At 45.4% G+C, this 26,895-nt stretch overlaps 1 protein-coding gene across 3 annotated transcripts in view; it reads left to right on the plus strand.

Moving 5' to 3' along the window:
• The window catches only part of myo9aa (myosin IXAa), a 176,092-nt gene that overhangs the window by 65,651 nt on the left and 83,546 nt on the right, over positions 1-26,895 (plus strand). For all 3 annotated transcript variants that reach the window (XM_072465436.1, XM_072465437.1, XM_072465438.1), the window contains exons 3-5: positions 20,840-20,934; positions 21,006-21,068; positions 26,829-26,895. The exon at positions 26,829-26,895 is cut by the window's right edge and continues 33 nt beyond it. In XM_072465436.1, coding sequence (XP_072321537.1) covers positions 20,840-20,934; positions 21,006-21,068; positions 26,829-26,895 — 225 coding nt within the window. The remainder of the gene's footprint in view (positions 1-20,839; positions 20,935-21,005; positions 21,069-26,828) is intronic.

A 26,895-nucleotide genomic window follows, 5' to 3' on the forward strand; every position in this document is an offset into this window, starting at 1 on the left:
AATAAATGCAGAAAAAGCTGAAGATAAACCAGAATTACTTTCCCGCTGAGATTGGCCTCATGATTAAAAAGCATAACTCGCGTATGATTTGTGTTTGGGGGACATAGCAGACCTTTGCCTCTGGACCCAGAACCGGCCCCTGAGGATGGAAACAACGGCTGTCGTCAACTTAACTGAGCCGACGAGCTTCAAGGCCTCTGGATGTCCAAATGTCTAATGTGTGACTTTAGCCTCCCAGCGCTAACGTGCTTCAGATTCAATGTAATGTCTAATGTGTGTGAGCTGATTGTCTGGATTGAATTGATTTGCTTTCTGCGTCATAGTTTTGTAGTGGTTCTTCTTGTAGCTCTGTAGGGGTTCTTCTTGTAGCTCTGTAGTGGTTCTTCTTGTAGCTCTGTAGTGGTTCTTCTTGTAGCTCTGTAGTGGTTCTTCTTGTAGCTCTGTAGTGGTTCTTCTTGTAGCTCTGTAGTGGTTCTTCTTGTAGCTCTGTAGTGGTTCTTCTTGTAGCTCTGTAGTGGTTCTTCTTGTAGCTCTGTAGTGGTTCTTCTTGTAGCTCTGTAGGGGTTCTTCTTGTAGCTCTGTAGTGGTTCTTGTAGCTCTGTAGTGGTTCTTCTTGTAGCTCTGTAGTGGTTCTTCTTGTAGCTCTGTAGTGGTTCTTCTTGTAGCTCTGTAGTGGTTCTTCTTGTAGCTCTGTAGTGGTTCTTCTTGTAGCTCTGTAGTGGTTCTTCTTGTAGCTCTGTAGTGGTTCTTCTTGTAGCTCTGTAGTGGTTCTTCTTGTAGCTCTGTAGTGGTTATTCTTGTAGCTCTGTAGTGGTTATTCTTGTAGCTCTGTAGTGGTTATTCTTGTAGCTCTGTAGTGGTTATTCTTGTAGCTCTGTAGTGGTTATTCTTGTAGCTCTGTAGTGGTTCTTCTTGTAGCTCTGTAGTGGTTCTTCTTGTAGCTCTGTAGTGGTTCTTCTTGTAGCTCTGTAGGGGTTCTTCTTGTAACTCTGTAGTGGTTCTTCTTGTAGCTCTGTAGTGGTTCTTCTTGTAGCTCTGTAGGGGTTCTTGTAGCTCTGTAGGGGTTCTTGTAGCTCTGTAGTGGTTCTTCTTGTAGCTCTGTAGTGGTTCTTCCTGTAGCTCTGTAGTGGTTCTTCTTGTAGCTCTGTAGTGGTTCTTCTTGTAGCTCTGTAGTGGTTCTTCTAGCTCTGTAGTGGTTGTCTTGTAGCTCTGTAGTGGTTCTCTTGTAGCTCTGTAGTGGTTCTTCTTGTAGCTCTGTAGTGGTTCTTCTTGTAGCGGTTCTTCTTGTAGCTCTGTAGTGGTTCTTCTTAGCTCTGTAGTGGTTCTTCTTGTAGCTCTGTAGTGATTCTTCTTGTAGCTCTGTAGTGGTTCTTCTTGTAGCTCTGTAGGGGTTCTTCTTGTAGCTCTGTAGGGGTTCTTGTAGCTCTGTAGTGGTTCTTCTTGTAGCTCTGTAGTGGTTCTTTTTGTAGCTCTGTAGTGGTTCTTTTTGTAGCTCTGTAGTGGTTCTTCTTGTAGCTCTGTAGTGGTTCTTCTTGTAGCTCTGTAGTGGTTCTTCTTGTAGCTCTGTAGTGGTTCTTCTTGTTGCTCTGTAGGGATTCTTCTTGTAGCTCTGTAGGGGTTCTTCTTGTAGCTCTGTAGGGGTTCTTGTAGCTCTGTAGTGGTTGTCTTGTAGCTCTGTAGTGGTTCTTCTTGTAGCTCTGTAGTGGTTCTTCTTGTAGCTCTGTAGTGGTTCTTGTAGCTCTGTAGTGGTTCTTCTTGTAGCTCTGTAGTGGTTCTTCTTGTAGCTCTGTAGTGGTTCTTCTTGTAGCTCTGTAGTGGTTCTTCTTGTAGCTCTGTAGTGGTTCTTCTTGTAGCTCTGTAGTGGTTCTTGTAGCGGTTCTTCTTGTAGCTCTGTAGTGGTTCTTCTTGTAGCTCTGTAGTGGTTCTTCTTGTAGCTCTGTAGTGGTTCTTCTTGTAGCTCTGTAGTGGTTCTTCTTGTAGCTCTGTAGGGGTTCTTCTTGTAGCTCTGTAGTGGTTGTCTTGTAGCTCTGTAGTGGTTCTTCTTGTAGCTCTGTAGTGGTTCTTCTTGTAGCTCTGTAGTGGTTCTTCTTGTAGCTCTGTAGTGGTTCTTCTTGTAGCTCTTTAGTGGTTCTTCTTGTAGTGGTTCTTCTTGTAGCTCTGTAGTGGTTATTCTTGTAGCTCTGTAGTGGTTATTCTTGTAGCTCTGTAGTGGTTCTTCTTGTAGCTCTGTAGTGGTTCTTCTTGTAGCTCTGTAGTGGTTCTTCTTGTAGCTCTGTAGTGGTTCTTCTAGCTCTGTAGTGGTTGTCTTGTAGCTCTGTAGCGGTTCTTCTTGTAGCTCTGTAGCGGTTCTTCTTGTAGCTCTGTAGCGGTTCTTCTTGTAGCTCTGTAGCGGTTCTTCTTGTAGCTCTGTTGTGGTTCTTCTTGTAGCTCTGTAGGGGTTCTTCTTGTAGCTCTGTAGGGGTTCTTCTTGTAGCTCTGTAGTGGTTCTTCTTGTAGCTCTGTAGTGGTTCTTCTTGTAGCTCTGTAGTGGTTCTTCTTGTAGCTCTGTAGTGGTTGTCTTGTAGCTCTGTAGTGGTTGTCTTGTAGCTCTGTAGTGGTTCTTCTTGTAGCTCTGTAGTGGTTCTTCTTGTAGCTCTGTAGTGGTTCTTCTTGTAGCTCTAGTGGTTCTTCTTGTAGCTCTGTAGTGGTTCTTTTTGTAGCTCTGTAGTGGTTCTTCTTGTAGCTCTGTAGGGGTTCTTCTTTAAGCTCTGTAGTGGTTCTTCTTGTAGCTCTGTAGTGGTTCTTCTTGTAGCTCTGTAGTGGTTCTTCTTGTAGCTCTGTAGTGGTTCTTCTTGTAGCTCTGTAGTGGTTCTCTTGTAGCTCTGTAGCGGTTCTTCTTGTAGCTCTGTAGTGGTTCTTCTTGTAGCTCTGTAGTGGTTCTTCTTGTAGCTCTGTAGTGGTTCTTCTTGTAGCTCTGTAGGGGTTCTTCTTGTAGCTCTGTAGTGGTTCTTCTTGTAGCTCTGTAGGGGTTCTTGTAGCTCTGTAGGGGTTCTTCTTGTAGCTCTGTAGTGGTTCTTCTTGTAGCTCTGTAGGGGTTCTTCTTGTAGCTCTGTAGTGGTTCTTCTTGTAGCTCTGTAGTGGTTCTTCTTGTAGCTCTGTAGTGGTTCTTCTTGTAGCTCTGTAGTGGTTCTTCTTGTAGCGGTTCTTCTTGTAGCTCTGTAGTGGTTCTTCTTGTAGCTCTGTAGTGGTTCTTCTTGTAGCTCTGTTGTGGTTCTTCTTGTAGCGGTTCTTCTTGTAGCTCTGTAGTGGTTCTTCTTGTAGCTCTGTAGTGGTTCTTCTTGTAGCGGTTCTTCTTGTAGCTCTGTAGTGGTTCTTCTTGTAGCTCTGTAGTGGTTCTTCTTGTAGCTCTGTAGTGGTTCTTCTTGTAGCTCTGTAGTGGTTCTTCTAGCTCTGTAGTGGTTGTCTTGTAGCTCTGTAGTGGTTCTTCTTGTAGCTCTGTAGTGGTTCTTCTTGTAGCTCTGTAGCGGTTCTCTTGTAGCTCTGTAGCGGTTCTTCTTGTAGCTCTGTAGCGGTTCTTCTTGTAGCTCTGTAGCGGTTCTTCTTGTAGCTCTGTAGTGGTTCTTCTTGTAGCTCTGTAGCGGTTCTTCTTGTAGCTCTGTAGTGGTTCTTCTTGTAGCTCTGTAGTGGTTCTTCTTGTAGCTCTGTAGTGGTTCTTCTTGTAGCTCTGTAGTGGTTCTTCTTGTAGCTCTGTAGTGGTTCTTCTTGTAGCTCTGTAGTGGTTCTTCTTGTAGCTCTGTAGGGGTTCTTCTTGTAGCTCTGTAGGGGTTCTTCTTGTAGCTCTGTAGTGGTTGTCTTGTAGCTCTGTAGTGGTTCTTCTTGTAGCTCTGTAGTGGTTCTTCTTGTAGCTCTGTAGTGGTTCTTCTTGTAGCTCTGTAGTGGTTGTCTTGTAGCTCTGTAGCGGTTCTTCTTGTAGCTCTGTAGCGGTTCTTCTTGTAGCTCTGTAGCGGTTCTTCTTGTAGCTCTGTAGCGGTTCTTCTTGTAGCTCTGTTGCGGTTCTTCTTGTAGCTCTGTAGTGGTTCTTCTTGTAGCTCTGTAGGGGTTCTTCTTGTAGCTCTGTAGGGGTTCTTCTTGTAGCTCTGTAGTGGTTCTTCTTGTAGCTCTGTAGTGGTTCTTCTTGTAGCTCTGTAGTGGTTCTTCCTGTAGCTCTGTAGTGGTTCTTCTTGTAGCTCTGTAGGGGTTCTTCTTGTAGCTCTGTAGTGGTTGTCTTGTAGCTCTGTAGTGGTTGTCTTGTAGCTCTGTAGTGGTTCTTCTTGTAGCTCTGTAGTGGTTCTTCTTGTAGCTCTGTAGTGGTTCTTCTTGTAGCTCTAGTGGTTCTTCTTGTAGCTCTGTAGTGGTTCTTTTTGTAGCTCTGTAGTGGTTCTTCTTGTAGCTCTGTAGGGGTTCTTCTTTAAGCTCTGTAGTGGTTCTTCTTGTAGCTCTGTAGTGGTTCTTCTTGTAGCTCTGTAGTGGTTCTTCTTGTAGCTCTGTAGTGGTTCTTCTTGTAGCTCTGTAGTGGTTCTCTTGTAGCTCTGTAGCGGTTCTTCTTGTAGCTCTGTAGTGGTTCTTCTTGTAGCTCTGTAGTGGTTCTTCTTGTAGCTCTGTAGTGGTTCTTCTTGTAGCTCTGTAGGGGTTCTTCTTGTAGCTCTGTAGTGGTTCTTCTTGTAGCTCTGTAGGGGTTCTTGTAGCTCTGTAGGGGTTCTTCTTGTAGCTCTGTAGTGGTTCTTCTTGTAGCTCTGTAGGGGTTCTTCTTGTAGCTCTGTAGTGGTTCTTCTTGTAGCTCTGTAGTGGTTCTTCTTGTAGCTCTGTAGTGGTTCTTCTTGTAGCTCTGTAGTGGTTCTTCTTGTAGCGGTTCTTCTTGTAGCTCTGTAGTGGTTCTTCTTGTAGCTCTGTAGTGGTTCTTCTTGTAGCTCTGTAGTGGTTCTTCTTGTAGCTCTGTAGTGGTTCTTCTTGTAGCTCTGTAGTGGTTCTTCTTGTAGCGGTTCTTCTTGTAGCTCTGTAGTGGTTCTTCTTGTAGCTCTGTAGTGGTTCTTCTTGTAGCTCTGTAGTGGTTCTTCTTGTAGCTCTGTAGTGGTTCTTCTAGCTCTGTAGTGGTTGTCTTGTAGCTCTGTAGTGGTTCTTCTTGTAGCTCTGTAGTGGTTCTTCTTGTAGCTCTGTAGCGGTTCTCTTGTAGCTCTGTAGCGGTTCTTCTTGTAGCTCTGTAGCGGTTCTTCTTGTAGCTCTGTAGCGGTTCTTCTTGTAGCTCTGTAGTGGTTCTTCTTGTAGCTCTGTAGCGGTTCTTCTTGTAGCTCTGTAGTGGTTCTTCTTGTAGCTCTGTAGTGGTTCTTCTTGTAGCTCTGTAGTGGTTCTTCTTGTAGCTCTGTAGTGGTTCTTCTTGTAGCTCTGTAGTGGTTCTTCTTGTAGCTCTGTAGGGGTTCTTTTTGTAGCTCTGTAGGGGTTCTTCTTGTAGCTCTGTAGTGGTTGTCTTGTAGCTCTGTAGTGGTTCTTCTTGTAGCTCTGTAGTGGTTCTTCTTGTAGCTCTGTAGTGGTTCTTCTTGTAGCTCTGTAGTGGTTGTCTTGTAGCTCTGTAGCGGTTCTTCTTGTAGCTCTGTAGCGGTTCTTCTTGTAGCTCTGTAGTGGTTGTCTTGTAGCTCTGTAGTGGTTGTCTTGTAGCTCTGTAGTGGTTCTTCTTGTAGCTCTGTAGTGGTTCTTCTTGTAGCTCTGTAGTGGTTCTTCTTGTAGCTCTAGTGGTTCTTCTTGTAGCTCTGTAGTGGTTCTTTTTGTAGCTCTGTAGTGGTTCTTCTTGTAGCTCTGTAGGGGTTCTTCTTTTAGCTCTGTAGTGGTTCTTCTTGTAGCTCTGTAGTGGTTCTTCTTGTAGCTCTGTAGTGGTTCTTCTTGTAGCTCTGTAGTGGTTCTCTTGTAGCTCTGTAGCGGTTCTTCTTGTAGCTCTGTAGCGGTTCTTCTTGTAGCTCTGTAGCGGTTCTTCTTGTAGCTCTGTAGCGGTTCTTCTTGTAGCTCTGTAGGGGTTCTTCTTGTAGCTCTGTAGTGGTTCTTCTTGTAGCTCTGTAGGGGTTCTTCTTGTAGCTCTGTAGTGGTTCTTCTTGTAGCTCTAGTGGTTCTTCTTGTAGCTCTGTAGTGGTTCTTCTTGTAGCTCTGTAGCGGTTCTTCTTGTAGCTCTGTAGCGGTTCTTCTTGTAGCTCTGTAGCGGTTCTTCTTGTAGCTCTGTAGCGGTTCTTCTTGTAGCTCTGTAGCGGTTCTTCTTGTAGCTCTGTAGCGGTTCTTCTTGTAGCTCTGTAGCGGTTCTTCTTGTAGCTCTGTAGCGGTTCTTCTTGTAGCTCTGTAATGGTTCTTCTTGTAGCTCTGTAGGGGTTCTTCTTGTAGCTCTGTAGTGGTTCTTCTTGTAGCTCTGTAGGGGTTCTTCTTGTAGCTCTGTAGTGGTTCTTCTTGTAGCTCTGTAGCGGTTCTTCTTGTAGCTCTGTAGCGGTTCTTCTTGTAGCTCTGTAGCGGTTCTTCTTGTAGCTCTGTAGCGGTTCTTCTTGTAGCTCTGTAGCGGTTCTTCTTGTAGCTCTGTAGGGGTTCTTCTTGTAGCTCTGTAGGGGTTCTTCTTGTAGCTCTGTAGCGGTTCTTCTTGTAGCTCTGTAGGGGTTCTTCTTGTAGCTCTGTAGTGGTTCTTCTTGTAGCTCTGTAGTGTGCACTTAATGTGTGATTGAGATTTTGATTTGACTCGCGTGGACAGTTGCAAGGTTGCGAGCTGTGATGTAATGTGTGGAGCTGATGTTATCCCACAGCACAGAGCTTTGAAGAGGAGCGGGGCCAGAGGCGGGGCCAGAGGCGGGGCCAGAGGCGGGGCCAGAGGCGGGGCCAGAGCTGTAGATTTACCATTTATCTGGACATTTATTGAAATGTCTTTTCAGGCCTGAAACTCTAATGCGTTATTTAGTTAGTTACTTCTTTTACAGTCTGATCATTGACAGTATCAGCAGCGTCAGTGCTAAAGAAAAGGGCTTTTGGAGCAGAGAGTTGGCAAAGAACTTGTTAGGCCCGAGCGCCACAAGCTGGCGAGAGGCCTATTAATCTCGTAAGGCCGTGCGAAGCACGGCTGCGAAAGTGCGCACGTAGTGCGCACAAAATCGAGCGCGAGGCGCTCGCCCACTTCCAAACACTCACTAACGCACTCCTTCACTCACGCACGCCCCGTGCATACTAATTAATACCGAAGCCCGTGCAAAAGTGCGCACTAAACGAGCACTTTACATATAAAGCACTCATTTGCCCTAAGTACCTCACGAATACGTTCCCCATCTCTTGCATGTTCCGTGCATATAAGCATGTAATGCAAAAATTGAACATTATTACTGTATAGAGGGCCAAAAACACAAAGTGGGCGGAGCCCACTCAAAATTATCGAAAGTACCCGTCAGTGACCAGGGACCCACACCATGAGGTAGGAAAGCGCGAGCGCTTTCCGAAAATGTATAGTTTATGATATTTGAAAAATGGGAAACATTGTTTTCGCATCGGAATATTATTCTTTCTTTCTTTCTTTCTTTCTTCTTCTCGGGACACGCCCCCTATTTTTCACCCAGTGAACATTGACGAAAAGTCACAAAAATTTGCACACCTCTAAAAATCGTGCCTCTCTACATTCTGGCTATTTCCCTTTTCTAAAATAAAAAAAATTGGCGCGTCAGCGCCCCCAAATGTACCAAAAATGCATTGAGAGATGGGAAATGACCCAAAAAAAATATGATCGTAGAATCATGAAATTTGGCGCAGAGGTAGATGGTGACAAGAGAAGTAAAAAATATTATTACGGCAACGCCGTCCGCCCAACCAAATGTCGGCCATATTGCTTCAAAAATGGCTAAACATGATTTTGGAGTTTTTCCAAACGTCGTACTTTTACGAACTCCTCCCAGGGCGTTGGCCCTAAAAAGCTGAAATTTGGTGAAAATGCTACTGAGGAGTGGGACATCAAAAGTTATCCAAATTACATTGATACCTCTCACGGTCTCTGTGCGACGAAGCCGCAAACTGTAGCTAGAATTTCAGAAATCTCCCATATTTAAAATTTCTGCCGTTTGCGCAGATAAAGTCCGAATTGCGTCAAATTAGAATCAGTTGTTAAACTCTTTGCCCTAAACCCACTTGAAGTGAAATAAATTCATTTGGCGCCACAGCGCCCCCTACAGATTTTATATGGAGGTTAAATGTTTAGTTTTGCGAAATTATATGAAATTTGACACACAACTCAATTTTAGCATCCCCATCAAAAAAGTCAATGAGAGCCATGTCATAATTGTTATGGCGTTGCCGTAACGATGACCGAAACCTTCCATGTTATTCCAATGGGGAAATCGCCAGAACATGTTTACACTTTATACTTTCACAAACTCCTCTTAGGGCGTTAGCCCTATTAACCTGAAATTTGGTGAGACTCATCTTCAGGATCAAAAGTGATCCACATTTTTATTCAAAGAGTCACTGTGTCTGTGCGGCAAAGCCGCACATTGTGCCAAGAATTCAAAATAAAATTGCTTTTTGATGGTAAAACAAAGGGGAGAAGATGTGACAGCGTCACAGATTCAGCAGTAGGCGCAATAAAAGGACAATTGGGGCGCGTTAGCTGTGACGTGCTGCTGCAGTCCATCTGCTTTTGTGTCACATATCTGTGTGTGTGTGTGTGTCTGTCTGTGTGTGTCTGTGTGTGTCTGTGTGTGTCTGTGTGTGTCTGTGTGCGTGTGTGTGTCTGTGCGTGTCTGTGCGCGTCTGTGCGCGTCTGTGCTCATCTGTGCGCGTCTGTGCGCGCCTGTGTGCGCGTGTGCAGGACACACCCAGGGGCCCCTGCACTGCTGTACGGTGCTGGCTCTGCTTCAGCCTGAGCTCATGCTGCTCTGGCTCTGTCTGCTGCACTCTGAGTGATCAATAGTGCCAGAGTACTGGCCACAGGACCGGCCTCTCACTTTGTACTGGTTTTAGAAAGCTGCTGCTGCAGATGTGTGGTGTCCTGAGGAGCCCTCTTGATGCTCTGTTGTCGTGGCTACAGTGAACAGTGAAATAAAGCTACAGTCGGTTGTTGTTCCCCAGAGAACAGGAGCTGTCTCTGCAGGCGTCTCATGTCACACTCTTCTGTGTCTCTGCCCAATCCCAACATCCAAATACGTTGTCATTTTTCCACATTTTCACATTTAAAACACTTCCTCCTGTTGAATCTGGCTGCTGGACTAATATGGTCTGGTTATGTTTGATGTCCCAGTCTGATACTGGTCAGTACTGGCCACTGATCTGGGTGAATAGATGAGGCCAAAGTGAACCGTGTCCTCCAAAAGTTCAGTATTGAACAGGCTCATTATTCATGAGACTAAACTGGCCCCAAACAGTGTTTGACTGCTGATGTTTCTAGTTGTCAATCACGTAATCACAATGACATTAAGCCATAAACCACCTTTTTGTAGATTTTGTCCTGGACTAAAAGTAAAACAAAATGTATGGCCATTATAAGTCCTCTTTGCCTTGTTTCTCCATCAGGCTGAAAGTTTGAGGAAATGAGCTGTTCTCACACTGGAGAAAGCGGCGCTCTTATGTAACCCTGGGTCAGGAGTTCAGCTGAGGGAAAGTCTCATTCACCCTCGTCACATGGCAGAGGGAGCTGCCATAATGCAGCAAATACTCTGAACAATATCCACTGCCCGCTTCAGTCCTGTTGGAGCAGAGCCCATTACGATTGGTTGGTTTGGGCTGCACAATACATCGCAAAAGCCTCAATGTCCCAGCAATCATCAACATCGCATGGTCTTGTCCTGCTCTGGTCCTTTCAAACCGCTCGATGCTCCGCTTGAGTAGAGCCGTGTTGCGAATCGCGGGAGAGTCGTGCGGCTCGGCTCGGATACAGTTACGCAGAGCTGGAATGCTGTTCGGCCCCTTTGTGCAGAAACAGGAGAGGCCCCGCAGAGGCCTTTGTAATCCTGTGATATCAGACGGATCGGACTTCATACCGTCAGGAGCAAGTCTCTCCTGGAAGTCAGTGCTGTTATTTCATCTTGTGGGACGTGTAAACACAGGCACGGAGGAAACGTGCTGCCACAGAACGACCTGCTTTTATTGTCTCCTTAACGGCAGCGCTACTATTCTACAACATCAAGATATTCATTTGTATCTCTTGTGTGCACTGTCCTGACCAGTTTGAGTTACGCACAGACCTCAGCCGGACTGAGTTATCCCGTACATGACACAGCCCACCCTCCCGCTCCAAACACGTTCTCCCCTCAGCAGCAGACGCCAAGCAGAACCAGTGGAACCAAAACACAATAAAAAGGAGGCTGTAATGGGACATGCTGGACAGGAAGAGCCTGAGACGGAGCGCGCAGACGGAGGCCGCGCAGAAACGCTCCAAGAAACACAAACACCACTCGTAACGCAACTAATAACGTTACATCCATTTATAAAGCCATTTCTACAGGATTCATGGTTTACTCAAGGCACTTAACTCATATTTAATCTAACGAGGTGTCCTAATGAGGAGTTCAAGTTATTGAATTGTGAACTCATGTCAACTCATTGTGGGCACATTTTCATTTGAATAGATAATATCCTTGAAACGTTCTTACTCAGTTTCCAGTCAAAGTGTACATAATGGCTCATATTTGAAGAAAACCAAAACAATAAAAAAAAATGCTCGTTAAAGCTGTAACGAGCATTTAAACGAAAAATAAAGTTAAGGAATTTAAAAAGACAAACTTAAAAAGGTTAAATAAGTAAATGTATTAAATCGAGTGATACAAGTGAATCACCTCAAGCAGCCGATTTACAAATATTTGACTTCGAGTCACTCAAGACAAAAGCGACCAATCAGAGGCGTCTGTCTGCTGCTTCCTGTGCCATGATCTGTGGGTCAAACCAATCCCATTCTGCTTGGTCACGGCCTTTAGCGCTTTCTCTAATGCTGTTCCCTTAAAGCCACGATGTAAGTCGTCTTCTTAGATGGTTATCGCTGCAGAAGCTGATGAATACCATACTGTATGTTCCTTTATTGGCCCCGACAATTTCCGGCGCAGCATTTTCCTCTTCTGCGTTAGCTCCCTCTGCCCCGGGCTACTGCTGGGAAATGATTTCACCAAAAGTTTTCCGATTTGGTAGTTGGCCGAGGGTTTGTGGAGGCAGGAATGTGGCCGTCCTCTTCCCACATGCGAGGTTAGAATGTCCAGGAATCCCCAAGATCTGTGATTATTTTTCTATTACGGGCGCTTTCATCTCCATCCCTGTGACTAATGCGCTCTTCCTCCTCCGTAAAACTCACAAGGGCTTTTAGATTGAGCCAAATACCTTGTTCAGCCACTGCACAGATCAAAAGGACAACTATATTTTCTAATTATGTTTTTTATGTTTGGGCTCCATATTTCTCTTGTTTTTAATTTTGTTCGGATATTACTCTCATACGTTTGTCATATTTCCCAAACTTTGAAGACTCAAAGGAGCCACAGGGTGAAGATGAGTCCGATCCTTTATAATGCATCCGGTTATGATATTCTGCTATGCTATACATGCTAAATATACTTTTGAGCTTTTAACCACTACATGTTGTAACATTGTTCTCTCATAAAAGTTGTATTTAGTTTCATTCACACTTTGAGCCTCACAAAACAGCTCTGTGATGTCATAGGTGGAGCTCTGTGATGTCATAGGTGGAGCTCTGTGATGTCATAGGTGGAGCTCTGTGATGTCATAGGTGGAGCTCTGTGATGTCATAGGTGGAGCTCTGTGATGTCATAGGTGGAGCTCTGTGTGATGTCATAGGTGGAGCTCTGAGTGATGTCATAGGTGGAGCTCTGTGATGTCATAGGTGGAGCTCTGTGATGTCATAGGTGGAGCTCTGTGATGTCATAGGTGGAGCTCTGTGATGTCATAGGTGGAGCTCTGTGATGTCATAGGTGGAGCTCTGTGATGTCATAGGTGGAGCTCTGTGAGTGATGTCATAGGTGGAGCTCTGAGTGATGTCATAGGTGGAGCTCTGAGTGATGTCATAGGTGGAGCTCTGTGAGTGATGTCATAGGTGGAGCTCTGTGATGTCATAGGTGGAGCTCTGTGTGATGTCATAGGTGGAGCTCTGTGATGTCATAGGTGGAGCTCTGTGATGTCATAGGTGGAGCTCTGTGATGTCATAGGTGGAGCTCTGTGATGTCATAGGTGGAGCTCTGTGATGTCATAGGTGGAGCTCTGAGTGATGTCATAGGTGGAGCTCTGTGAGTGATGTCATAGGTGGAGCTCTGAGTGATGTCATAGGTGGAGCTCTGAGTGATGTCATAGGTGGAGCTCTGTGAGTGATGTCATAGGTGGAGCTCTGTGAGTGATGTCATAGGTGGAGCTCTGTGAGTGATGTCATAGGTGGAGCTCTGTGAGTGATGTCATAGGTGGAGCTCTGTGAGTGATGTCATAGGTGGAGCTCTGTGAGTGATGTCATAGGTGGAGCTCTGTGATGTCATAGGTGGAGCTGAGATCATCCGTGCAGTTTTTAACTTTCTGCCTCAAATGACGTTCATTACAACTGCCAGCTACATTAGCATGTCAGGGGCAAGCTAGGTTTGTTTATCTCCCCTTGGTAATTCCATCTGCTACCAGTAGATGGAGCTCTAACACAAATTCTGATGAGGGAACGCCTCACAGATATAAAGGAATGTATGTTTTCAGTATAATGGCCACAATAAAGGCTAATGACAATAGTCGCATTGTCTTGAATTTCAAAAAACGTGTCCAGAGTGATGACACAGACTTAATCAAATATGCAAATAATGGATAGTGTGACCTTTCAAATGTCTGAATTTCAAGTATCTCCTAAAAGTGAACAGACCAAAACATCAATATACTCGGGCTCAGTCCGGATGTGTCCAACACGCCTTGGAGGCTTCTTTCCTCATCTTTGACTCAGACGTGCTTCATCAGCATGAGAAGGACCGTCAATCCGGTCAGTCAAGTCTAGTTTGGAATGAGCAATGATGCTTCCTTCCTAGGAACCTTACAACATTTACAACATTTCAATGCCTTATGTGGCTCTTAAACAGTTTTATACTAAATGCTGCGTTTCTCTCAAAGGTTTTGGAGAAGGTGAAAGGAGGTTACAGCCTTATTCCAAAAATTATAATTTATATTTCAAAATTCTACAATTAACACCCTATAATGACGTTTGTGTTTGTTTGAATTATTTGCAAATGTATTAAAAATAAAAATAGGATGTACATTAGTACTCTCAGCCTTTGGCACTAATTGAATTCATTCCGGATTCACTGTAGATGGTGATTGACCTCGACCTGTTGAAACATTTGTTCTTTTGACCCGGTTTCCACCTGGAACATCTGTCTGAAGGACTGTACTGTAGAGTCTGGATAACTCAGCTCCTGCAGTATTAGGCTTTTGTCCACGCTGAAAATGAAAGAAGAAAGTGGCGTTATTGGTCATATCTGGCGCCGTACTTGAGCTAACCTTCTCAGACATCTTTGTACTGGAAACCGTGATGTCATGTTGCATTGTAAGCGCTGAGTCACAACTTACATTCACTGGCCACATGTTTTTCACACACTTTGGGGATCACACATGGACTGCACAAGCCCGTCTCTTCTCACTGGACCATCACATTTGGCTTTGAGCGTAAACCCATGGTGTTCTCCCAATGACAAAAGACCGTTGTGATGTCATCTGAGTAGGAACAGTCAGTACATGGGGCGGGGCATCACAGTTGAGTCGAGATGGGTCAATGATCGATTTGGATCTTTTAAATGCAGAGAGTCAGTAAAAGCATTTTGTGGTTTGGACTTCAGACTTTGGAGGAAGAAGTTTGATTGTTTTTTGTGTGTGATAATTTCAACAGTTAAAAGTCTTTATTTGTGTTCAGGAAATGACTTTTGAAAGATGAGATTTTATTTGTTTTAAGTAAGACCAAATCCAAAATAATATAAGAAAAAAATAATATATATATATATATATATATATAATTTAATTGTCACCAAATACTCTGGCAGTAACAGCATGTTTTGTGCAGGGTTCAGCACTTCAGGAACAGTGAGTTTTTTGTGTTAAATGCCACTGATTAAAAGCCCTGGATCTATTATCTATTCTATTAAAAATAAAATGTAATCAAATTGTGATCAATAAATATTGTCAAATCGTTTTAAAGCAGCCAGACTTACTCTACAAGACTAAAGGGAAACATCTGATTGGACTTGACTTTTCTCTTCTCTTGGTTGTGCTTGTGGTTTGTAAATCACATTCTGCCTGCCCAGAGTGCCGCATTCCCCCTGCCAGTACAGCACCGGTCTGAGCGCCGCATTCCCCCTGCCAGTACAGCACCGGTCTGAGCGCCGCATTCCCCCTGCCAGTACAGCACCGGTCTGAGCGTCGCATTCCCCCTGCCATTACAGCACCGGTCTGAGCGCCGCATTCCCCCTGCCAGTACAGCACCGGTCTGAGCGCCGCATTCCCCCTGCCAGTACAGCACCGGTCTGAGCGCCGCATTCCCCCTGCCATTACAGCACCGGTCTGAGCGCCGCATTCCCCCTGCCATTACAGCGCCGGTCTGAGCGCCGCATTCCCCCTGCCAGTACAGCACCGGTCTGAGCGCCGCATTCCCCCTGCCAGTACAGCACCGGTCTGAGCGCCGCATTCCCCCTGCCATTACAGCACCGGTCTGAGCGCCGCATTCCCCCTGCCATTACAGCGCCGGTCTGAGCGCCGCATTCCCCCTGCCAGTACAGCACCGGTCTGAGCGCCGCATTCCCCCTGCCAGTACAGCACCGGTCTGAGCGCCGCATTCCCCCTGCCAGTACAGCACCGGTCTGAGCGCCGCATTCCCCCTGCCATTACAGCACCGGTCTGACCACCGCTGGCTCATGAGGAGTGGGCCGTCCCGTCGGGAGGAGAGACGTTACACAGACTGCATCCAGCTGTGTGTCCAGTGTCGTCCGCCCGCTCGCTAACTGCTTATCCTGACCACAGAGCGCTCATGAGTGGTCCGAACATACAGCTCGAGTGACCGTCAGCGTGAGCAAACTGTCTGAGAAGGGCAGCTTTTTAATGAGAAACACTGGAAAATGATGGGATATACACAGGAAATTGTGGCCTTTTTATTTCTTTACAAAAATATGTTTCAATATTAATACTTTGAACATAAACGGTAAAGTCGGGCTGTGGTCGACCAAAGAAAATCTCGGCCGATTAAAGACATGTCGATCGATTAGTCGACTAAAAAGGGTGTGGCAAAAGTGTTCAGTATCTCTGAGTACAACTGCGCGCTGAGACCTGGAATGAGAGGCCAGCTTGAAACGCTGTAATCATGGATCCGTGTTTATCTGCGCGTGACTATCAGCAGGGAGGAAACTGCATGTGCGACCTGTTCAAAACGGAGGCGACGACAAATAAGTCACGTGACTGAAACTTCCAGATTGTGTTTGACTGGGTTTCTTCCTTCAGCCTTCACTTGTGCAGAACCTACAGCGTTCATTGACTTTTACTGTGCCCTTTCACCAGAGGATATGTATATATCAGAGGATATGATATAAGTCCTATTGAGCAGAACATCAGAGGAAAGTATGCCATATATCTAGTGACACTTTCCCAAATCGATTGGGAGTGGATCGCTCTGAAGAATGGTGCTCCCTTTGACTTCAGAGACGTTGACGACGGCAGACAAAGCTTTCTTTCTGGAGCCGGGACTGCGACTGTCACTTGACCTCCTTCCACAGGCCAGCGTGATAATCCAGATGTATCGCACTTGCAATTGATGACTCGTGTAGAGATATAACCTCTTTGTGGAGTCAATCAAGCGCTCCATTGTGAGCGGCGGTTTTGTCCCGAGGGCTGGACGAGACTGGACAACCCCGTCACACACAATGTCCTCATGTGATTAGGACTGACACTCTCCTGTTACTACTCCACAAAGGCATCGATAGAATTTAAACCCTTCTGTTAGAAATGTAAGCAGTTTTGTTCAACATTTACCACAGCGACTATAAATACTTTTGCCTAATGTGCTCTCAGTTTAATGTTTATTCTTCCAACTTTGTGTTGAAGTGGTGCTGGTCAGTGCGAGACTCCATCTGCTGAAGCTGGAAGCTGCTACAATGTGCACGGTTGAACTCTTCTCCACTGATCCATTAGTTGACGATCATTTAAATAATTGATTTGTTGCAATTAATCGATTCACTTGTTCCAGCCCTAGTTTGATGAATAATTCTAAGAGTAAAGTAAGCCAGCTCTGCTTGGCTCGTGTTCTCATTTAAACTGTGGCTTGTGATAAATCAAAAAAACATGCCGTGTCTCCTCCTCCTCTCTCTGCAGGGTAAACGTTAGACCTCTACAACCTGTTCACTTTGCATAGAATCAGTTTAGCAGTTAAGATCCTGTTTGCCAACTGTAAACTAGTTCTTAGTATTGAACAAAAGTAGATCATCATTTTAGATGAACTGCAATAGACTATAGACTTGTTCTAAAACGGCTTAGAAACAAAAATGGGTCCACTGACTCTTTATTGTCACATTTCCCTGTACGGAGCAGCAGATTGTCATTTACATGCTTTTATTTTTGAAAAGTGGCCTCGTGTGCTGTCTGGTGGTGGAGTGGTTAAGGCCAGGCTCCGTGTGCAGCCGGCCACAGCGTCAGCAGTTTGAATCTGACAGTTTGCTGCAGTGGCTTGAATGCACACGGAACTGTCCTGTCTAATAAAGCCTTTTGGCCCCAAATCAGAGTGATCATTTTCACATCACACGAGGTACAGATGTGGGCGGGGACGGGGATAGGGGGTCGATGAAAACAGGGGTTTTCGGAGCACTGGAGCCTCAGCTGTAGGACAATGCATCATTCACTCAATTGTGCAGGAATACATCACAATACAACGTTGAATAAATGAATGAGGAAACACTGTTGTAACAAGGTTCAAAGCTCATTCAAGAAGAACATGACATCAAACATTCCAAATCTATCTGCAAATCGTTCAGAAAAATGCTATTTAAATATTATTTCTGAAGTTGTTCTTGAAGTTAATCTTCTTGTACCAATTGTGCCAAGTTCAGACTAATCTAATGCACGAGCCATAAAACTCCGGCTGGCTGGACATTTCCGACATCCTGCTCTCTAACAGCACTCTGCAGACCGCTCCATGTGCTCAGCAGCCTGGCTCTGGACCAACCGGGCTTTAGGAAGTTCCTTTTGCCCCAGAACACTGAAAGACGACTGCTCGTCCCAGTCTGACCCGAGAACACGATCTGCTCCTTTGGGATCTGATCTGCATCCTCCTTCACTTTCTGAAGCGTTTCCCCTCGTGATGAAATGGCACAATCACGGCGTCTTCCTCTTGGTCTGACCTTGGCTGCTCTTGGCCTGGTCCAGACACCACAGTGGAACATGTTTTTTCCAGAACGTCTGCCCATTGGTGGATCAGTTCAGTGTAGTGAGTCATAAACCAAGGGCGAGCTCAGAGTCGGGATCTGCACTATTCCAGGAGCTGTATAAAGAGGGAAAATCTGGATCAGGAGAATGTGAAGTGAGAATCTGTGAATGCAACGGCCATTTGACTGTCCAGACTTCTGGTCATAGAATCAGGCACGCACTGTCACTGGCGCACTGTCCCTTTCGTGCTGTCACTGGGGCACTCACAGATGCGGGGCGGGCGGCGGGGCGACCGGCGGGGCGGGCGGCGGGGCGGGCGGCGTGGCGGGCGGGCTCCTGTATGTTTAGAGGGAGTTGATTTGAGTTTCTTAAAAGCCTCTGGTCACTCACACGTGGGGGGCTGCGCGGCTCGTTCTCAGTGAATGAGGGGCTTATGCTGTTCACTCTAAAGTTTTGTGTCAGATTCATGTCTGCACGGACTGCGCTTGGGTCTGGATCCGAAACAGTCCGCCTTTTAGTAACTTGGGGCCTAAAACTATTTACTGACCAAAAACGTAATATGATGTTCATTGACTTTAATTAATTAATTAATTAAATTATTTATTTATTAATTGTGATTGATTGCAAATAATTTATTTTATTTTATTTCTACCCTGATTTAATTGATTAGTTAGTATGTAATGAGTAATCAATATCAATTATTTAACCTTCTGCTTCTTAAAAGTTTATGCATTGTTTTTAAAAAAAACTATACATTGCAAATACAATATACACAGTATTGTGCCCTAAAGTGATATTGTTTCATATATAATTTATTGAACATGATTGATTGCTTGATGTAATAAATATTGTGACAGGCCTAGTCTTGTACCTCCACCACAGTCTTCTGCTTTTCCTTATCACAGTACAGAGCCCACAGAGGAACCAGGCCCTCTCCCCACCTGTTCTACCCTTAGGCCCACCTGTTCTACCCTTAGACCCACCTGTTCTACCCTTAGACCCACCTGTTCTACCCTTAGGCCCACCTGTTCTACCCTTAGACCCACCTGTTCTACCCTTAGGCCCACCTGTTCTACCCTTAGGCCCACCTGTTCTACCCTTAGGCCCACCTGTTCTACCCTTAGACCCACATGATGCACCCTTAGGCCCACTTGATGCACCCTTAGGCCCACATGATGCACCCTTAGGCCCACCTGATGTACCCTTAGGCCCACATGATGCACCCTTAGGCCCACCTGATGTACCCTTAGGCCCACATGATGCACCCTTAGGCCCACCTGATGTACCCTTAGGCCCACATGATGCACCCTTAGGCCCACCTGATGTACCCTTAGGCCCACATGATGCACCCTTAGGCCCACCTGATGTACCCTTAGGCCCACATGATGCACCCTGCCCATCGTCAGCACAATCCGCCTTTCACTGCTGATTGTGGCGTTGACACAAAGCGAGCTGTGTTTGAGTTTCAACACATTGTTGGCCTCATTCAGGCCTCAAGAAGAATAGTTTGAAGTTCACCTTGTCTGTTTGAATTAGATTGTTCTATTAAAGATGTTACGCTGAGCATTCAAAATGAGAACGTGGGCAGCAGACTCTGGTCCTCTGCGATTAGGCCTTCAGCGTGAAGCATTCTCTGGAGGAGAGGCCGTTTAGTTCTCCCAATATTCAGAACAATGCATTCTTCACCATTTGGACAGCTCAGTGCGTGGAGTGGAATCTTGGCATATGTTTCCAAAACACATCATGATCTAATGGACGATACCAATCATCTTTATTTTGGGCCGATACCTATGGCAACTTTAGACAGATTTGTTGTTCATACCACAATATCTGGCCTCTGCTTCTCCAGTGCAGACGGTCCAGATGTGCCGGAGCGCAGCGGGACGTTCCCCTCTCACAGGGGAAAGGGAACGGCCTGTTGCCTGATCCGTGCTCAGGGGGGTGGGGCTTAGCGAGGCGCGTCTCCACACCACAGATGTAACACAGGGACAGCTCCAAGTGATCGGGGCGAGCAGTTTGTTTACTTGTGGTGAAGCTGCAAATAGGACGTTCCCGTTCCACATTTTGATGTCAACATTTCAGATGGAATTTAACTTTATGGATGTGGAATTGGGTCGTATAAAGACTGGGACCACAAACTAAAAATACTCATGTGGAGTTATGTTCACTGGGGTGACATGAGCTTTGTGCCAGTTTTTATTCTATAATTATGTGACCATAATACTCAATAAGAAAGCTTCCTGGAGGTGATCAACAGCATGAGCACTGAACGCTGCGTCTCCCACGGCCAACCAGGAAGTAAATGTATACAACCAGGAAGTAAATGTATACAACCAGGAAGTAAATGTATACACCCAGGAAGTAAATGTATACAACCAGGAAGTAAATGTATACAACTCATCAAAAGTCAAACTAGGGAAAACTAGGTAAAGATTTTTAAGCAATACCTTAAATGTAATTATGTAGCTGTTTTATTGTGAAATATGTAGTCCATACACATAACTATAACCCTTTGAGACATTGTATTTTGACAGTTGGCAAACAAATCTTCCTTACAGAGACTCTTGCTCAATGTTTATGTGCTCTGGGCTCTTCAGAAACCCATTATGAAGTTCAACCTGCCATCTGAGGCTCAAGATGAATTGGCCAAAAAGCAACTTCCCCTTTAAGGGCGCCGTACAACACAAACAGAAAAGTGAAAACGTCTTAAAGCAGCCACTACATATGTCCGACCTCGCCACATGGAAGCCATTACTCACAGAGGAGCCTTTTCTCCCCATCAGGGCCGCCACTGGCCACAACTCCCCCAGACTCATTCTGGCAATTTGTCTGACTCCGATCCAACCCCAAAACGTGTTATTAATGTCCCTCTGCCTGAAAGCATGTGAGAGGAAAATGCCAGGGCCAGTATTACTCAACAGCAATAGATGAAAAGGAATATCCACACAGAAAAGTCACCCATGTTACATGTGATTTTAAATGTACAAATGCATCATGTTAAAGCTCTGGCTGCTTTCTGCAAAACCCTGTGTGTTTGAATACAAGTCGTTTTGTCTAATTAATAAATATAGATCTAAATATAACTATGTATATATTCAACACAATTCTTTCCAAACGTGAGATTTTTGTGCTCACATGTTCCCATTCTTCATCTGTTCTTGTAGAATTATTAAGGTCAGTAATGCATGGATATAGTTTTGAGATGATTGACCTGTAGATTTGAGTTCTGGAGAGAAAACATGATTTGATCTTAGTTAATTTGTTGTGACCTTTACCGTCATGCTTGGTTTTATATAGATGAGCCTAATGATGAGTGGTGTTGTGCCCTCTGTCTCAGCTTTCAGCTCCATCCATATTATGACGTCACATGAATGTCTGAGTCAAGCTGTCTACCTGAAACTTTCCCATGTCACTAACATAAGAGTTATTTGCACTGCGTCTTGGCTTACGCGTTCTTTCTCTTCTTTTTTTACAGGCATTTGGAAACGCAAAGACTGCCCACAATAACAACTCGAGTCGCTTCGGCAAGTTCATCCAAGTCAACTACCAAGAGAGTGGCACCGTGCGAGGGTGAGCGTGGAATAGAACATGTGTGTGTGTGTGTGTGTGTTGTTGCTGATGGTCCATGTTTGTGCTTGCAGGGCCTATGTGGAGAAATACCTCCTGGAGAAGTCCAGGCTGGTTTACCAGGAGCACAATGAACGGTGGGCATAACACAGAGGGCAACGATGGCACAGTTTGATGAATGAAACTAAACAGTAGATACATACTTGAGGTTTCTAGGACTAGATGAGGTAAAAGGGTCTCGATTGATGTCTGGGCAAGCTTTTAGACTCACGTGTGACCTTTGGCCCACATTTGACAGGTTTTAGTTTGTTAGATGGAAGTAACTGGCCCCATGTAGCCACACACCTCATTTCAATCCCGTCACTGAGTCGTTTGGACAACCCACAAATACATTTTTGATTGGCAGGCAAACATTTTCAGATCGTACGAGTTATTTATTCATCCATTCAATTGAACGTAGAGAAACCGCTGCACACTACAAAAGAAAACGTGGCCTCTGGCGTTCCATTGTACAAAATGCAAACACAAAAACATGAAGAAGCATGAAAGTTTTATGAATATCCAAGAATGCTAACAGCAGCTTACAGGCTAAAAGCTACCGTGATGCTAGCAGTGCTAGCTGTAATTTGACATCTACAGAACAAAGCTCGCTTTGTAATACCAGGTTCTAATTTATAAAACTGTACGTGAAACTCTGTCTGACTAAAAGAGTATGTGGAGATACAATTCAAACGTAGAAACATTTTCAGATTTATACAACCAGCAGCTCATTTCCTCCTCACTGATCCCGCCTCATGTCCCGCCTCCTCCATTTCACCATCTAAGGACATTGTAAAGTGACTTGAGATTGAATGAGATTTACCTAAACATGAGCTGATAATGAGCTGCTTTGATTGACACACGGTGACACAGACGGAAGAGCAGAGAGTTGCAGAGACACACGTCATCTTTAGTGAAACCTGTCATTCAACATAAACTGTAAAGTATTACACAAATGCCAAACACCAGGTGTGTGTGCGGGTGGGGGACACAGGCGCGAGGGACAGAGGACCCATCCTGCGTGTGCGTGAGCGGTGTGCGTGAGCGGTGTGCGTGAGCGGTGTGCGTGAGCGGTGTGCGTGAGCGGTGTGCGTGAGCGGTGTGCGTGAGCGGTGTGCGTGAGCGGTGTGCGTGTGCGGTGAGCGTGTGCGGTGAGCGTATGTGGGGGAGGAAGAGGGGACAGCTTCTTGTTCGTGCCTTTGGCAGCAGCGTTTTGATGGTTCGATTCTTGCTTTAGATAAACTTTGTCTTCTGCTAAAATAACACAAAATGATCCATCATTTTCAAAATGAAAAAACATTTAACTTGAGTTCAAAACATCCTCCTTATTCTCTTCACAAGTTGTGATTAAATGAGTAATAGTTCAAGGATCTGAATGCATTGTGCACTAGAGCAGGGGTCCCCAACCACCGGGCCGGGGGCCGGTACCGGTCAGCAACGCGTTTGCTACCGGGCCGCACAAAAACTATGGAAATAATCTCTCAGTGACACATCTTCTCCGACGTAACTTTGGCCTGTCACTCATGACACTAATGAGCTCGTCTGTGGATGTATCATGAAAAGCCTCAAAGGAAATTGCCAATGAAATCCATTAAATATAATGTAAGTATATTATATCTCTGCTCTTGTCCTGCGTGAGAACAACTGATACGTGCATCATACATGATACGTCATTGCGGATGCGTCGCTTTAAACGCGCTGCTCAAAAGTAGAACCACAAGCCGCAAAAATGAGTGAAAAACAAAAGTCTTTGGAGAGCGTTTTTGCAAAGGGGAAAAGGCCAAATGAGGAGCAGACGAGGAGCCAGCGGGGATTTTGGACACGTCTCCTGGGCCAGAATTCTGCAACTGCTGCGCGATCACCTGTTTTTACTTTTACAAGAGTTTGAGCGCTACTTCCGGTGCGCAAAAGATCCGCAAACTGCGTGTCAATGGATCCACGACCCAATAAACCGGGCGAATCGAGCAACAAGAGGATCAGCTGCTGGAGATTGAATGCAACAATACTCTGCACATTCTGGATGAAAATCAAGCCAGAAAACCCTGACATCGCCACAAGAGCACTAAAACCTTACTACCATTTCCAACATCCTCTGTGTGAAGCGGCTTTTCTGCAGTTACAGCAACAAGACAAAACTAGAAACACACTGCGGGGGCCATTGTCTCCCATCAGTCCTGAAACACACGCAGGGCGCCCACTGATTCAGCCTGTGGTGAGTTGTAATTTTTATGCACTTATTTATCTGATGAGCTTCAGTCAGAAGAACAGTGAGGACACGTTTAACTGTACGTTATGTTACTCCAATTCAGATCTTTTGGTATGGTACACTTAATAATGTACAAACACGTCTTTTGAGAACATTTCGCCTTCTGAGCTGAATCGAATGGGAGCCTAAGCCCCGCCCACTTCCGCGCAAATTAACCTGACTACGACATAAACTGGCACACCGGTCCGTGAAAATAAAACCTACATTATTCCGCTCCGTGGTGCAAAAAAGGTTGGGGGGCCCCTGCACTAGAGTCAAACTGGCTCCTCCTCCTGCCTCGTCTCTGAATACTCCGTACAGGACGACACAGCAGCACAATCCCACCTCAAGTCCACTTTTTATAAATCACAAACTTTGAAAATCATGTATGTTACTTTTGGACCCGAGGTCAACAACAGGGTCAACAAACTACACTAAGACTTAGCAGTGACTTGACTTGAATTAGTAGTTGTGCTTAAAATATACATAATTTGCCAGAAAAAACTAAATTATTAACACGCATTTTATTTTTCCAAAAAATACATCAAACCAAATGAGTCTAGAATTGACGCATTTATGAGTATGTGAAACTATAACATTAGTGTGGCGGTATTTATTATTAGTCAAAGATTGTGACGTGATGGATCATAGATTCTCTTCTATCGATGCTGTATGATTTGGTGTTTAACGTGAGTGTGTGTTTAACGTGAGTGTGTGTTTAACGTGGGTGTGTGTTTAACGTGAGTGTGTGTTTAACGTGAGTGTGTGTTTAACGTGGGTGTGTGTTTAACGTGGGTGTGTGTTTAACGTGGGTGTGTGTTTAACGTGGGTGTGTGTTTAACGTGAGTGTGTGTTTAACGTGAGTGTGTGTTTAACGTGAGTGTGTGTTTAACGTGAGTGTGTGTTTAACGTGGGTGTGTGTTTAACGTGGGTGTGTGTTTAACGTGGGTGTGTGTTTAACGTGAGTGTGTGTTTAACGTGAGTGTGTGTTTAACGTGAGTGTGTGTTTAACGTGAGTGTGTGTTTAACGTGGGTGTGTGTTTAACGTGAGTGTGTGTTTAACGTGAGTGTGTGTTTAACGTGAGTGTGTGTTTAACGTGAGTGTGTGTTTAACGTGGGTGTGTGTTTAACGTGGGTGTGTGTTTAACGTGGGTGTGTGTTTAACGTGAGTGTGTGTTTAACGTGAGTGTGTGTTTAACGTGAGTGTGTGTTTAACGTGAGTGTGTGTTTAACGTGAGTGTGTGTTTAACGTGAGTGTGTGTTTAACGTGAGTGTGTGTTTAACGTGAGTGTGTGTTTAACGTGAGTGTGTGTTTAACGTGAGTGTGTGTTTAACGTGAGTGTGTGTTTAACGTGAGTGTGTGTTTAACGTGAGTGTGTGTGGGGTGGACAGTCACATATGGCCGTGTAAGTGGCTCTGACACTAATATGCTCAGTGGACAGTGTGCGTGGGGAGGGGGTTGACCTCGCAGTGGGGGCCCTCAGTGGGCCCCGTTAGCCTCTTATTGAGACGGATTGCTGACTCCAGAGCCACAAAAATCCTGCGTGTGTGTTTATTCCATTGGGCCTTTGGTTACACAGCTGTTGCTCACATTTGACCCGCGTCAGTGCAGCCGTGTGTGGACAGGAAGCAGCCGTGTGTGGACAGGAAGCAGCCGTGTGTGGACAGGAAGCAGCCGTGTGTGGACAGGAAGCAGCCGTGTGTGGACAGGAAGCAGCCGTGTGTGGACAGGAAGCAGCCGTGTGTGGACAGGAAGCAGCCGTGTGTGGACAGGAAGCAGCCGTGTGTGGACAGGAAGCAGCCGTGTGTGGACAGGAAGCATTCACATCCAAACATATTCTGAGGCAGGAGGACATGACACCACGTGTGTTAGGCATGTTTTCATCAGTAACTGTCATTGTACATGCAATAGTACAAGATAGTGGCGATCAGGGCGTGGTTTGTCCTAAACAAAACTGTGTTTTGTTGAAAAGTGAGGCAGGAGCTGCAGGAAACGTAACAATATTAACCCGTAGTTAACTTAACTATAATTACTATCGATCAGTCAATTGGTCATTGGTTAGGTCAAATTACATTTTTTAAACACTTTTCATTGATAAAATGCAACACAAAGTGCTTTACAGTGCATTAGAAACAATCCCACATGCACACGCACACACATACACGCACACGCGCGCACCCACACATACACGCGCATACACACATACATGCGCGCACCCACACATACACGCGCATACACACATACATGCGCGCGCACACACATACACGCGCGCACACACATACACGCACACGCGCGCACCCACACATACACGCGCACCCACACATACACGCACACGCGCGCGCACACATACACGCACACGCGCGCGCACACACATACGCGCGCGCACACACATACACGCGCGCGCACACACATACACGCGCGCGCACACACATACACGCGCGCACACACACATACACGCACACACGCGCACACACATACACGCGCGCACACACATACACGCGCGCACACACATACACGCGCATACACACATACACACATACACGCGCGCACACACATACACGCGCGCACGCGCACACACGCATACACGCACACACACATACACGCGCGCACACACATACACGCGCATACACACATACACACGAGCACACACATACACGCGCATACACACATACACACGAGCACACACATACACGCGCATACACACATACACACGAGCACACACATACACGCGAGCACACACATACACGCGCGCACACACATACACGCGCATACACACATACACGCGCGCACACACATACACGCGCGCACACACATACACGCGCACACACGCACACACGCATACACGCACGCACACACATACACGCGAGCACACACATACACGCGAGCACACACATACACACGCGCGCACACACATACACACTTGCATACGCACACACATACACACTTGCATACGCACACACATACACACTTGCATACGCACACACATACACACTTGCATACGCACACACATATGCACACACACATACACACACACACTTACATATGCACACCCTCACCCTAAAATACATAAGGATGAGTACGGATGAATCTGTTGAGGAAACGCCTTCCGAGGAGCAGCCATTACATATCGTTTTAAGACCCGTCTATATCAACTCACAGTTCAGACGGATATAAATAACATCTCCATATGAACCCATTTACTTGAGTTTATTTTGTATTGTTTGTCTAAAAGTACATTGTTATTTTCATGTTGCAATTGGAGCGCCTTCAAGATTGAACAAGGACCAAATTTAGTTCAGAGTCGGAGCTAAAAAGCAAAAGATCTAAAAGAGTAAACAAAAGTGCACCATAGACAATACAATGACAGAGTAAAGAGTAAACACGGCTCTAACCCGGCCTAAACAAATGTAGTCGCTTTTACATGGACACAAAAATAGTTCTGTTCCATCAGCACAAAACCCAGAGACATGAAATCTCATGACAGTGTTGTCCAGGTCGGAGTTTTGTACCTCACATGAGCTCTGAGCTGGCTCACGACAGAACTGCCATTTCTCTCTCAGTATCTATAGTTTGGATATGTATTTACAGGTGATTGTGCTGTTTCCCCTGTAGGAACTACCATGTGTTTTACTACCTGCTGGCAGGAGCAAGTGAAGACGAGAGGACGGCCTTTCACCTC

Source organism: Eucyclogobius newberryi, unplaced genomic scaffold (assembly GCF_026437365.1).
Source record: "Eucyclogobius newberryi isolate DKJ021-1_F unplaced genomic scaffold, fEucNew1.0.hap1 SCAF_5, whole genome shotgun sequence".
Taxonomy (NCBI): Eukaryota; Metazoa; Chordata; class Actinopteri; order Gobiiformes; family Gobiidae; genus Eucyclogobius; species Eucyclogobius newberryi.